The sequence below is a fragment of the Diospyros lotus genome, chromosome 5 (assembly GCF_014633365.1).
Source record: "Diospyros lotus cultivar Yz01 chromosome 5, ASM1463336v1, whole genome shotgun sequence".
NCBI lineage: Eukaryota > Viridiplantae > Streptophyta > Magnoliopsida > Ericales > Ebenaceae > Diospyros > Diospyros lotus.
In genome coordinates, this window is record NC_068342.1 from 41,003,381 (window position 1) to 41,017,696 (window position 14,316).

At 36.7% G+C, this 14,316-nt stretch overlaps 1 protein-coding gene across 1 annotated transcript; it reads left to right on the top strand.

The window, feature by feature from the left end:
* Nucleotides 1-12: 12 nt before the first annotated feature.
* Nucleotides 13-13,334, top strand: LOC127801961 (dynamin-related protein 3A-like). The gene is made up of 20 exons (XM_052337529.1): nucleotides 13-577; nucleotides 3,267-3,549; nucleotides 3,674-3,702; nucleotides 3,803-3,904; nucleotides 4,871-4,939; nucleotides 5,028-5,087; nucleotides 6,293-6,406; nucleotides 6,835-6,883; nucleotides 7,016-7,125; nucleotides 7,627-7,719; nucleotides 7,827-7,919; nucleotides 8,006-8,143; nucleotides 9,356-9,469; nucleotides 9,568-9,663; nucleotides 9,808-9,850; nucleotides 9,970-10,118; nucleotides 10,216-10,362; nucleotides 11,012-11,064; nucleotides 11,212-11,311; nucleotides 12,668-13,334. The coding sequence occupies exons 1-20, from the start codon at nucleotides 212-214 to the stop codon at nucleotides 12,941-12,943; spliced, it is 2,484 nt and encodes an 827-aa protein (XP_052193489.1). The 5' UTR covers nucleotides 13-211; the 3' UTR covers nucleotides 12,944-13,334.
* The last annotated feature ends 982 nt before the right edge of the window (nucleotides 13,335-14,316 follow it).

A 14,316-nucleotide genomic window follows, 5' to 3' on the forward strand; every position in this document is an offset into this window, starting at 1 on the left:
AACCTAAATGGGGGATTGAATCAGGGCATGAGACCAAACCAAACCAAACGCCTCTCCCTCTCTCTCTCTCTCTCGCTCTCTCTTTAAGCAACGAAAGATCTCTTAGGCGTTTCAAATTTTGAAATCCCCTCAATCGCGACACCGGCACACAAGGCTAGGGTTTCGTCGATCCCTCTGCGACCTCAATTCTACTGCGATTTTGTTCTCGTCGATGGCCGACGACGCTGTACATCCGGCTCCGCCGTCTTCGAATGCTGCTCCACTAGGTCACTATGTGATCCCGATCGTCAATAAGCTTCAGGACATCTTTGCGCAGCTCGGAAGCCAGTCGACGATCGACCTCCCGCAGGTGGCCGTCGTCGGCAGCCAGAGCAGCGGCAAATCGAGCGTCCTCGAGGCGCTGGTCGGCCGCGATTTTCTGCCCAGGGGTTCCGACGTCTGCACGCGGCGCCCGTTGGTGCTTCAGCTGTTGCAGACCAAGCGGAAGCCAGATGGCACGGAGGAGGAGTACGGGGAGTTCTTGCACGTGCCTGGGAAGAGATTTTACGACTTCCACGAAATCCGGAGGGAGATTCAGGTAGTACTTGTCTATGCTTTGCATTCTGTTGTTTCTCACCAACAATGAGGTTTATTCGAGTACAAGTCGGACGTTCGGGTATTTGGCGAGCAAAAGAAAAAAAGAGAGAAAGTGGGAGGTTGGGAACCTGTTATTTATTGGCAACAAAAAGTTGTTTTCCTTCTCCGTAATTAGATAACTTCAATGAATGTAACTGATTTCAACTAGAAACGAACGCCAAAAATCACCAATCATACAGATTCACTGTTTTCAGAGTTTCCAGAAATTTTTAGTTTTGAAAAACAAGAAAAACCATAACCAAACAGCGCCTACCCTTTGTATTAGTGTGATTGAGCTTATCTTGGTAGGTTTTGATTCGAGGATGTTTGGAAGGCTTCTAATACACAGACATTTATGATGTGATGGATGAGAAAACTTTGAAAAGGAACTATCCCTATTTTGTGAGGCTAGACGCTTTTATATGTGTTCACAATGTCTGAAATCAGAATATTTACTTCTGAAGAATGTGTCTAGTTGGTTGAATGTATTCTATACTTTGTGACTTCCAGAAAGTTGAGATGATAGTCATTTTGACATTCTCTAAAGAGTTGAGAATTCTGGCAACAATGTGCTGAGATCATTGTACTAGAAGAATTCAGTGTTCTGGTCTCTCAATGATTCAAAGTAGCGCTTACTTTTTTGCATTGTAACTGGTCTTATAATGTACCTTGAAATACTTTGGGAAACATGGCTATAAAGTTTTCTATGCAAAGCAAAATGTTTTGGAAGGAATGTCTCAATAACTAAGTAATGACTTTTGTACGTTGATTGGGTGGTTTTAGTGCTCCCCCGTACGGTTGGGAGTTTGGAAGATGATAACGAACCACATATCAAGTCTAAATCCCACCATATAAGGTTGGTCTAAAAAATTACAGCTTGCCAATCATTTCTATCTATGACCTTATTTTCTGTAACTGTGAGGGTCTTATAACTCATTCCCTCCCCCCCCCCCCCCTGCTGTGTTTTGAGAAGGTGTCATTTGTAGCCTATGTTTAGGTGCAAATGAGTTTGCGGTACTGATCTATGGAGAATAACAGTAACAATCACAAGCCTTAATCTCGCTAGTTGGGATTATCATATGAATTCTAGATCTCCATGTATTATTAACTATGGTTATTTCTTCTATGGCCCAATTACATCCTATCTCATATCTTGAGGGTTTCGCACCAAATTTTTGTTAGTTTTCATCTCTGGATTTTGCTACAAATTTCATTTCATTCACTCGTGTCTTAGATGCTTCTTTTGGTATTATTTCTACATGTCTAAACCACCTTAATTGTGCATGAATCCTGCGTCTAATTTTCTTCTTGCCTGTACTGCTCTTAGGACAGATGTTCATTAAGGACATGATGAAATCAAAACCATTTTTTCCTTAAAATTATGAGAAACCAAAACCAAACTGTAAAATCATATTTTTAAAATGGTCAAAAGCTAAGATGTCTGCATAATTTGATCTAAACCGTTAAATCAGACCAAAATAAATTAGTTATTTGGTTCAATTTAACAGTTTAGATAAAATTATGTACAATTTAGCTTTGACCATTTTTGAAGTGCCTTGGATTGTCCCAAGAATGTGAGCAAGGGAGGCTATTGCATTATTGGTGGGGAGCTAGAATGGGTAAGAGGAGAGAAAGGCTTGGTGGGCTGGAGATTTTTGCATATTTGGCTAGTCTAGTGTTGAGAAGAGTAGACAGAGCTTTTTGGGCAGTTAATTGTTTAGTTCAAAGAGTAAAAGTATAGTTGGTCTTCAGTAAACTTCAATCCAGCTAGGTCAGATTTAGATTTTATAGAAAATATGAAAGCACATAGATTGTGTGGCTTTAGTGCTGATGTTTTTTAGCTACAGCTCATTTCTGTGTATGGGTTCCATCCGAGTTCATTTTCTTTTATTACTTGTTACACATAGAAGTGTGCACACACACAAAGAATAAAGATCAGACCATGCAATTGCAATGGTCTCCTAGTTTTGCACTAGCATTATGGCCGTTTTACTGCCATCGTACTACTACTGTGACATGACCAAAATTTTCTATCTCATTGCTCATCTCATTTCTTCAGAAATTAGTTCACTTTTCACTTGGAAAGTGCATTGGTTGTAAATTGATTAGTATTTGACAAATTATAGTCCATTAGATTGTTTGGATTCCTTTATATAGTCAATGTTGAGATAGGTCAAATGCAAGTAAATCATGGAATGTCTGTAATTTATAATTGAGTCGATTGGAAAATAACAATTGCTTCTGATTGCAGCTGCAAAAGAAAGGGGCGGCCTTGGGGGGGGGGGGGGGGGAATAGAAATGCAAAGTATCATCATGAATTATTCTGAGTTGTTTCAAATTTTCATCAATATATTAAATAGATATTATCCTCAGAGAAACACTAATTGACTTCAATTTCATTTTACTATGCTGCTACTGTTTTATGATTGTTTTGAAGGTTCCACCACTAGTTAATATGAATAAAACTGGCAGCAAGTGGAGGTTGTTTTCTTCCTTTAGATGTATGGTTGCTATTTTATGTTAGTGACAGATTCTTTGATTGTCTCTCCTGTCTTCCAATGCACCCCCCCTCCAAAAATGAAGGAAAGAGAAAAAAATCAACACATCTAAAGTCTCTCTTTTCAACTCTTAATTATCTGCATTCAATTTAGGCCGAGACAGAGAGAGAAGCAGGAGGAAACAAAGGTGTTTCTGACAAGCAGATTCGTTTGAAGATTTTTTCACCAAATGTTCTTGATATTACACTGGTGGATTTGCCTGGTATTACAAAGGTTCCTGTTGGAGACCAGCCTTCTGACATTGAAGCACGGATTAGAACAATGATAATGTCATATATTAAAGTACCAAGCTGCTTAATTTTAGCTGTTACACCAGCAAATGCTGACTTAGCAAATTCGGATGCTCTCCAGATAGCTGGAAATGCTGATCCTGATGGTGAGTTTGCTACCTATGTCTCTTTTATTCCAGATCAATTGAAGTGAACAATCTAAATACCACCATCCATGGTAGGAATGGATTTTGGTTCAGCACTATTGCTTATGATCTTCCCAATTTGCAGGTTATCGAACCATTGGTGTAATCACAAAGGTACACATAATGCATAAGAAGTTTTGATCCATATAAATCACAAACATGGTTGTTTTATTACTTGTATGAGCTATTTATTTATTGACTTTGGCTGCTCTAGTTGGATATTATGGACCGAGGTACAGATGCCCGCAATTTTTTGCTTGGAAAAGTGATTCCTCTCCGGCTTGGTTATGTAGGCGTTGTGAATCGTAGTCAGGAGGTAATCCTATAACTTAAGAAACAATTGAGAATTTTTAAATTGGCATTTGTCACAAGTACGCACATGTGTAGATCATATTAGTTTCTGAGGTTTTCATTTAATCTACCTCAACAACTTGTTTGGGTTTTTCTTTTCCCTTAACTTGCAAGGATAAATTTTACTGAATAAAAATAACACTTTTTTTACAGTACTGTATTGAGGTTTATTAGTGAATAATTTTTACAGTAAAAATTCTGATTAATTGGATAAAATAGATCAGGTAGAAATTTTGTTAGCAAACCAAAGTCTTTTTAGTAGGTTGATTGTTCAAAGCAGAGGTATGTACTAATATTATACGTAAAGGTTCTCCCTTTTCCTTGGGACTTCTGAGCATGTTTCTGGGAACAATGTTGTGGTATGGTCTTCTTCTAGGCCTAAGTTTTCTGAAATGCTAAGCTTGACGAAATGGTGGTTTGAGATAGCAATTAAGTGAAAATTAGCTGAAAATGGTAGGTTCAATATATGATCAAAGGGAAGTGGTGGTTTTTCCTTGATGTTCATATCCTCCTATGTCCTCTGCTACACTATGCTCTGCTCTTCTTTATTATCTATTCATTTATTTTGTGGTGATTCGTTTTAGTATCAGGATTTGCCCTTCAATTGGTATTGTTCTTATATCCACATCAGAAGCAAAGTAGCAGACATAATGCTACTGCATAAGTATTGAACTTCATGTTTAGGTAACTGTATGAAAGGTGGTACGTAACAGAGAGTGAAGAACAATAATGCCATTTAATAAGGGCAGTGAAGTGTACAATATCATTTGTGTGTTTGCTGTAATTGTGGTTTACTTTTCATGCATATTTTGAACATGAGATTCTGTATAACCATCAAATTAATTATGGCATCATGTTACTCATCTGGTGTCTTGATTTGATACAATAGTTCACATCTGATCTAATAGACTCTGGTTGTTGCATTAAACAGGACATCATGCTCAACCGGAGTATTAAGGATGCACTTGCTGCAGAGGAGAAGTTTTTCCGCAGTCGTCCAGTATGATCATACTGTTTTTCAAATATTTATATGTGTTGATCTATACCATAATCAAACTGTATTACCTGTACCTTTTGCTGTTGGTTAGGTGTATAGTGATCTTGCTGACCGCTGTGGCGTCCCCCAGTTGGCAAAGAAGTTGAACCAGGTACAGCCATCTGGTGCTTAGTTATAGTCGTTTCTCATCTGATATCCTCTGCCCTTTGGGTATGGAAGACTCATTATATTGGCATGTTGGCTTCAATGCATCTTACTCCTAAGATCTAACTCATGAACAAACTCAGTTTGGTTTCTACTCTCTCTCTCTCTCTCCCTCTCTCTCTGACACACAACCTTGTGCACAAACAAACACATGGTTGCAAGCAGTCTCGGGCTGATGGTCTACAAAGGCTTGTCTACTAATGTGTCTCTTTCAAAAACATGTGCGGGCACTCATAACACTTAACTCAAACACGTCCATAAACCAACCTCTTGTAGCCTGAGTTAGTGGTCCCTCGCTCTCTGCATTGCCTTGCCCTTTCCCTGCCCATTACCATTTTGATTAGGGTGATATATGCACACTCTTTTGTAAGAATGAAGTAATAACCAGATAAATAGGGATGAGTCACAAGAAATCAGGTAAATAGTAACTGAGTTAGATTCATATCTTTCATTTATACATACAGACATATGTAAATTTATAAGAGAAGAAATTGTTGAACTCATCCACAATAAGAAGAATGAAATATGGCACATTCGGCCAGTCTTTCTTTTTCTCCAACACATACACGTATCCACACACATATATAGCATTAATTGGAGGAAATATACAGCACATGTATCTTAAGTCAGACAATTGGCGATTATGGGGAAAGCCTCTAGGGGTGGATGACAAACTATCAAGCTATTGATGGCATAGAGGGTGTCCCAAGTGCACTAGGTTGAGGAGTAAGGGGGGGGGGGGGGTCATGTTTGTACGCAACCTTAGTCATGGGACTAGTTAATACTGAGAACATTATTACATCTATAAAGTAGTCATCAGTAATTAATATAAACTGCTGGTGTTTAAGTGATTTAATATATTATGCATGTGCTGTTTTCATTTCCCATGTTTCCTAATGTTGCCCTGCACCTCATTCTTAACATTACTGGATCCTTTCCCTACCCATTATACCATCTAAAATTCAGTGGCTTGGGGGCGGTCAGTGCAGGGAGACCTGATTTTCAGTTCAATTCCCATCCATTTTCCGCACATTGCCATCCAATCTGCTATGCATGCATTGTCCACATGCCCTAATTAATGGCTCTTAACCGTTTAAAGTAATTTGAGGTGGTTATCTGTTCTAGAGAAAAGTTGTTACTGTTTTCTTGCAGATTTTGGTACAACACATCAAGACACTGCTTCCTGGGTTGAAGTCACGCATAAGTGCTGCACTGGTATCTGTTGCAAAAGAGCATGCTAGCTATGGAGAAATCACTGAATCAAAGGCATGTCAAACTCTTTTTATCCAAATTTAGACTAGCTATGCTCAAAAGTTGATTCCTGGTTCCCATGTTAAATCGATTCCTATTATGGATGAGGGTTTTTATCTGTGAATCTAGGCATGTCTTATATTGTTTGTCAAATTATTTGCTAGATATGCTTCACATTGGTCCAAAGTTTATTAGTAAATCTTTACATTTGCTGCCTAGCATCTATGGAAATTGAGAACATCCTCGTATGGTGTTGCATGTATCAGTGAAACAGTGGAGTGACACATTTGCATAATGACTTCTTTTTTGTAGTGATTTTGTGGCAACATAATTAATCTCTTGTCATGTTGGTACCCAAAATTTTGGTTGTTGGCTTTTCAACATGACATTCATTTGTTTGTTCATATCCTTTTTGCTATTGCTTCTCTTTTCCTGATTAACAGGCTGGCATGGGGGCTCTTCTTCTGAACATTCTATCCAAGTACTCTGAAGGTAAAATGAGCATTACAACACGCATCTTGTCTTCTTTTGGGTCCACAAGTGTTCATATTTTTCATTTAAAACTTATTTATTGTCAATTGTTGAGGCTTATTGATTGAATCATGAATTTGTTGTTGGAAACAGCATTTTCTTCAATGATAGAGGGGAAAAATGAAGAAATGTCAACATCTGAGCTGTCTGGTGGTGCAAGGATTCATTATATTTTCCAGTCAATTTTTGTGAAGAGTTTGGAGGTGTGTGGAAATAAATTTTCATAGCTTATCTTCTTATATTGACATTGGATGCTTTATTCTTATAATGTATTTTTGATGATTACTTTCACTTCGTGGAATGAAATGCAAAAAGATTCATCCTTAGGTTGCTACATTGTGTGTACTCTCATAATTGCTGCTACCTGAGTCTCGCCTTTTACCTTATGACATTTCCATTAGCATTTGGGCAAGGTGGAAAATGACTCTTCCTTCTCTCCTTTCACCATTTGCAGCAAGTAAATACAATATTATAAACAGTGGATGACTCAATCATCTAAGGGGTTTTACCTGCATGAACTCTATTTTCTGAAAATAAGCTTGAATGTTGAATGTACTTTTTGAAGTACTTACATTGGGGATGAGACAGCTAGCTTTTCTTCTGTGTGATTGTGATCAATGCTGCAATATTTATTTGGATATAACACTGAAGTTGAGACTCATGGTAGTCCATCAAATCTTGAAAAGACATAATCTCTATTGTAGGAGGTGGATCCTTGTGAGGATTTAACTGATGATGACATCCGGACTGCCATTCAAAATGCAACTGGTCCTAGATCTGCTTTATTTGTACCAGAGGTGGGTTGTATATATTTCATTAAATAATTTGGAAGCTTCCTTCTATTGGCTGTGCGGTTCTGCTGTGGGTAGAAAATTCATGTTACTTTTATCCTTTTCATTTGTAGGTTCCATTTGAAGTTCTTATCAGAAGGCAAATAGCTCGTCTCTTAGACCCAAGCCTTCAATGTGCTAGGTTTATCTATGATGAGCTTATTAAAGTAAGGGAAATGTTAATGTCAACGACCTTACCTTGTCTAACATTATTAATTGCAACAACATACTGATTCTACTAGTTTCATTTTAGATGAGCCATCATTGTATGGTCAATGAATTACAGCGATTCCCTGTATTGAGAAAACGTATGGATGAGGTTACTGGGAACTTTTTGCGAGAAGGCCTCGAGCCCTCTGAGACAATGATTGGACACATTATTGAAATGGAGGTATGCAAGTTTGTTTTTTTCCTAGCACGTCCAGCTAGTTCCTGATGCATATACATGCTAGATTAAGTTACAAGTTCTTCCAGAACACTTTTGGCATCTACTCGAGAATATTTGACAGATCTGAAACTATTTCCCTAGATGTTGGTCGGAAGCAATCTAAAGCTAGTATTTTGAAATTAATGCCATGGCATTATAAAGAGCTCATGAATTTGTTATTGTTCTAATTACTATTGGTATTATCTTTTAAAATGTACCATCTAAATGAGTCACTTCCTATGAAACTGAGACCCCAAACATGACTCCAACTAAGCCTATTAATACAGGACCTGAACCAAAAGAAACAAGTGTAATCCGGATTACTCAAAACCAATATCAATATTCAATATTATTTATCAAAAATCAGTCTTTCAATACCTCCTTCAAGGATTATTTATAGACAATTAATAGATGTAAACCTATTCTAACAAGAATTCCTTTTAACCAGGATTCCTTGGTTTTTTAATCTAATAAAGGTAATTCTAATCTAATTAGGATTCTTGGACATAAAAGAAATTAAAAAAAAACTAGAAAACAAATTAAAATAAAGAAATTAATAAAATAATATTAATTTATACTTTTATGCTTAAAATATTTTTTTCCCAAATTTTTTCTCTCTATGATCTTCATCACCTATCCTCTTCAAATTTTGTATTCAGAAAATTGTAATATTATGTTCCTGTACCCCATTCAATGTAAAATAACAAATTGTGCAATATGGTTACAAATCTGTATATGAGCTACAATAACAGTACTAGATATTTTTAGGCTACTAGCTTAAGATCACCAAGAACATGTGTATGTGTTTTTTGGACATTCTGCAAATGATATATGTATATGTATGCATTATGTTTTGATTCTATATATGCATGCATGGGATCATTAAGGTTTATCTCCCTTTAAGATATACTGTGGGAGCTTAGTCATGTTAATGTATGCTGTCATTTATCTAGTTGGCCATCAATATCCATTATTTGTTCATGTCAATTTATTGGGTTTAGGACTTACTAGTGTGATCATCTGTGGGACCAAATGTTCAGAATTTCCGGCAATGCATGTGCTTTTGGATGTCAACTTTTCAATGTTTATGAATTTTAAGTTTGCTTTGATGTTTTCTCAATGAGTTAGTGATTTGCAACAACCTCTAGACCATTGCAAGTTAATTCTGTGTTCCAGATGGATTACATAAACACTTCACACTCAAATTTTGTTGGTGGGAGTAAAGCTGTTGAGATGGCATTGCAACAGATCAAGTCAAGTAGGGTAGCTGCATCTGTTCCTAGGTCAAAGGTAAGTGTAAGGTGTCATTACCCGTTACTGTTCTATGTGCAGCACCTTCAACATTCCCTGTTCCGTGAAATTTGCATTAACTGCATCTTCTCTGTTAGGAAACACTGGATGCTGAAAAGCCACCAACATCTGAAAGAAGTCTTAAGTCTCGTGCTATTCTTGCCAGAACAACCAATGGAATTGTCCCTGAGCAGGTACCCTTTGTTTTTTTGCTTTTGTTTTATGTGACTATTTTTATTTCTAATAACCAGTAAGATTATTTCTCGTGTTATTTCAGTAGATGTTTTCTGGTTGTCTAATTATTATTCTTGTTATTATGATTTTGTTGAATGTTTCAGGGTGTTCGTCCACCTCCAGATACTGAGAAAACCACAGCATCTGGTAAACTGTTAAAATTGAAATATTGATTACAGAAATGAATTTTGGTTGCTTGTAATTTATTAGAGGAATCTACAATTTTATTAAAATAACCTAATTTCTTATGGGTTATGACTAACCAGGGCTTTCATCTAGTTCAATTTGGGGGATTTCATCAATTTTTGGTGGTAATGATAATCGCCCGTCTGTCAAAGAGAACTCAATAAACAAGTCATTTAATGAACCTATTCAAACTATGGAGCACGCATTCTCTGTTATACATTTGAGAGAGGTATGCACAAGGATTTATCTTCAGATTCTTCAACTGATTTTACTGTACATCTTGATTTAGTTATAGTACTAACAAATATTTGGTCTTAATTTTGAAGCCACCGACCATCTTGAGGCCCTTAGAGAGTCGTTCAGAACAGGAAGCTATCGAAATAGAAGTGACAAAACTGCTCCTGAGGTCATATTATGACATTGTTAGAAAAAATATTGAGGATTCTGTTCCTAAAGCAATCATGCACTTCCTGGTAATTGTATAAATTCTATTATCATGTATTATTTTTCCTTTTCTTGCTTTATTTGCTCTCATTTTCTGATTACCCTGATTTGATCTATGCACAAATTTCCACAGTATGTCTAGTGGTTAATAGGACTTCTAAGTGCCTCAACTCTGATGCACTTGATGTATCGTGTTACAGAGTTGAGAGTTCTAGTTGATTTTAATTGGATTATCCAGTTGTCATATCTTATTGATAAAATTATAGAGTCCAAAAATTGCAGATCTATCCAAGTTTGGAAAGGGAAGATGTGAAAGCTCCTAGAATAATTAATATTTTCTATTGTCATTTCTTTCTTGCAGTTAACTGGTCTTTTTGCATATTTTTCCTGCTTCTTTCCACTATTACTTTTGGTTTCCATTTCCCCTATAATTTCTCGTTTCAACCTCCTATTCGGTCAATTATGATTCTGATGCAATTGGGTGGATGATGCCTCATATTTTGTGCAACTTTAGTTTCTTTATTAAGTATGGGTTAATAATAAGAAAGCTGTCCCCATATTTCCTTACTTTCTGCATGAAGATCTCTCTGTGGGTTAATTTCAATAACAGTAAATCTACTTATAAGCATTCTATATGTTTTGCGACACCGTAACACTTTTTTGATTCATAATTGCCAGGTAAATCACACAAAAAGAGAGCTGCACAATGTCTTCATTAAAAAGCTTTACAGGTAACAGAGTATGAAGCCAGTGAGTGGCTGTAATTGTTTTGGTATTGAGGATTTGAGCTACTTATCTTAATTGTACTATCTATTCTTCCCAATGTATACATGTGTGTGGATCATGACGCATGTGTTTTGATCATTTACTATGAATAGAGACAACCTCTTTGAGGAGATGTTGCAGGAACCTGATGAGGTGGCAACAAAGAGAAAGCGTACCCGGGAGACGCTACGTGTTCTTCAGCAGGCTTTCCGGGTAAATTCCTGTTTCATGGTAGTACATTTTTTTGAAACCACATACAAAATTATACATCTCTATGTGCATATGGTTCTCCCAAGTGTAATGCCAACTTCATCGTCTTTTTTCCTTCAATCAACAATTGGAGGGAGGGAAGTTGGTGGTTTGCAGTTTCGTTAAGCCCATGGCTTGTGAATTTGCCCTCCATCCAATTGTGAAGCTTGGTTGAGAAATGGCTGTATGCTGTCCATCCCCCAAGTTTTTGGTTTTAGCTCCTAACTGCTAGGCATGCAAGCACATTGATCCAATTTGGTGTCTCTTGATGACGAATAGTAAAAAGGGGTAAATCACATGCAATGGTACCCCTCCCTCCCTCACGTCCAAAATTCAATTAAGGCTTTGGAGTTTGGACAGCCAAAGCTCGCTCTTAGCTCTGGCCAAAACTCAATTCTTATTTCTTCTTTACCCGTTGGCCGTGAAACCCTAACGATGTTTAAGTTTGTCCAGACCTTATTTAATCCAGTTGAAAAATTAAGAAGGAACCTGAATACAGTTCACTGATAGTGATGGAATTTGGCTGGGGAAGGTATTGATGATGGTTGGACTTTGAATGGCCTGATATTGGTTGGACAATTTGCTTGGCTGGTAGTGGGTTTTAGTCAGAGGACAAATAATTAACATAGCATTAATTTCTAACTTTTGTCAACTAAGCAGTGAACGGTAAATTAGGAAATAACTAGTGGGCTTCTAATGAGGGTGTTATTTGTTGTACAAGTTCTTTTTTTTCTTTTTGCTAAGAAGTTGCACAAGTTCTTAATTAAGGGAAATCACTGTAATTTATGGAAACTAAGTGATCAAGACAAAATGGACTTTCACGAAGACAATTTTTGTTAGTTGACTAGAGGGCTTCTAATGAGGGTGTTACTTGTTATACTAGTTTTTTTTTTTTGGCTAAGAAGTTGCACAAGTTCTTAATTAAGGAAAGTCACTGTAATTTATGGAAACTGAGTGATCAAGACATGAATTTGCTCGTATTTCATGAATGTGTAATTTTCCCTTAAAAAGAAGGTAATTTTCCCTTAATGGTTTTGGTCATGGTGTAAGAAGACAGTTCTGGATTGGGGTGAACATGCAAAGCAATCAACCTCAAACCCATGATGATGATTTGGTTGTTGTATCATTGCCTGTGTTTTATATACTCTAATATACTCTAATAAGGGATACCCAGCTTAATCTCTCTTTTGTTTCATTTTAGCACGTACTTTGGTCAAACTACTATCTATTATAGTTCTGCTGGGTTGTGGTAGTCGCCAGAAAGCCCTAAACCCTGCCCCCTGGTCCACCTGATATGGGAGTTTGTTGGTTGTTTCGCAGACGTTGGATGAATTGCCTCTGGAAGCTGAGACTGTTGAAAGGGGTTATAGCCTCCATAACGATCCAACAGGCTTGCCAAAGATCTATGGTCTGCCAGCATCATCTCTCTATTCAACAAGCACCACTTCAACCGAGTCCTATGGGGCTTCAAGAAACCCCAAGTCCCGTAGCAAGTCATCCCACTCCGGGGAGCTCCAGTCGTCTTTATATGCTGCCGAATCTAATGGAGGTGGCAGGAATTCTATTCCTGGTTTTTACCCTACAGTCGATTTGTAAACTTGTGGAAGCAAAAGCATGGGACTGCACCTGCACTTCCTGTGTTTATATCAAAGGGGGGGTCTTGTTGTTACGTCATATTTTACATATTTGGATTATCTAAGGTTGGGTTGGGCTCATTGAGATGAGAGCGGGTGTATTTTTTTCCCGCGTGCCAAATGTTAGGGCATTGTCTTGACTGGCACGCGTTTAGCTTTCTATCTTCAGCTATAAGTTTAGATCATAAATTCATTATTTCATAAAGCTGCGAGAGGAAAAACAGGAGCAGTTGATTTCTTTAATTCCTGTATAGTAACGACAGCATGAAATTCTGGTGCTGCTGTAATTATTAGGTGGTTCTTGTTCGGGTTGGAAGACCATTCGAGTGAATTTTGGTTCTTAATTTAGTTCACCGAGTCTGCCTTATTTCTATTTTTGAGGTTTATGAATAAATGTTGCAACTTCTAGAGTGGCCGAATTGCCAATCGTTTTTGCAACCTGCATTTATAAGCCAAATTTATATATTTTGTCCATTTTACTTTTATGTTTTTTTGCGGTCATTTGAACATGTTATTGTTTCAATTATATTTTTGAGTTTATTCAATCTTTATATTTTGATTATTTTTTTCTTGTGGCAATTTACATTTTTATTATTTTAATTAATTTAATTCATGTAATTTGATGTAAACAAAATGTGATGTAAATTTTGTTATCTTATTTAATTTGTTTAAAAAAATATAAAAAGTTAAAATTTATTAAAAAATGTAAATCTAATAGAAATAACAAAAAATTTATATTATCCCCCCAAAAAATCAAAATATAAAAGGTAATTTAATTTAAAAATCAAGCTCAAAGATATAATGAATTCTTTTAATAATTATATAATAAAAAAATTATAAAAATATAAATTTGACTTCCATTCGATGGCCACAAGTGATAACAATGCAATAGCTATCTATTTGGGAACACTTTATGATGGGAGTGTGTGCCGTTTAATTGAACAGGGAATGAATGCTTATTTAGAAGGGGGCTGAAATCACGGTTTAGAAGATTTCCAGTTCGGAGTCAATGGTATTCACAGAAATCCCAAAGGGAAAGGTGTGTGTGCAAGAAACCAAGGGGTCAACATGAAACTGTTTTAACTTCTATTTGACCAAAACTTAAGCTAAGCCCAACACCCATGGGTGACAAAACATGCTATGACCCATGGGCAACAGCATGGTCACATGAAAAAAAAAATATATAAAGCAAATCTTGAAAAACACGAGAATATATATATATATATACATATAGATAGATGGATAGAATGGCAGCAAACCCATTTCAGAATTTCCACTTCGTCGCAGTGATATTCACAAAATCCTGAAGGGAAACGGGTAAGTGAGATACTACTA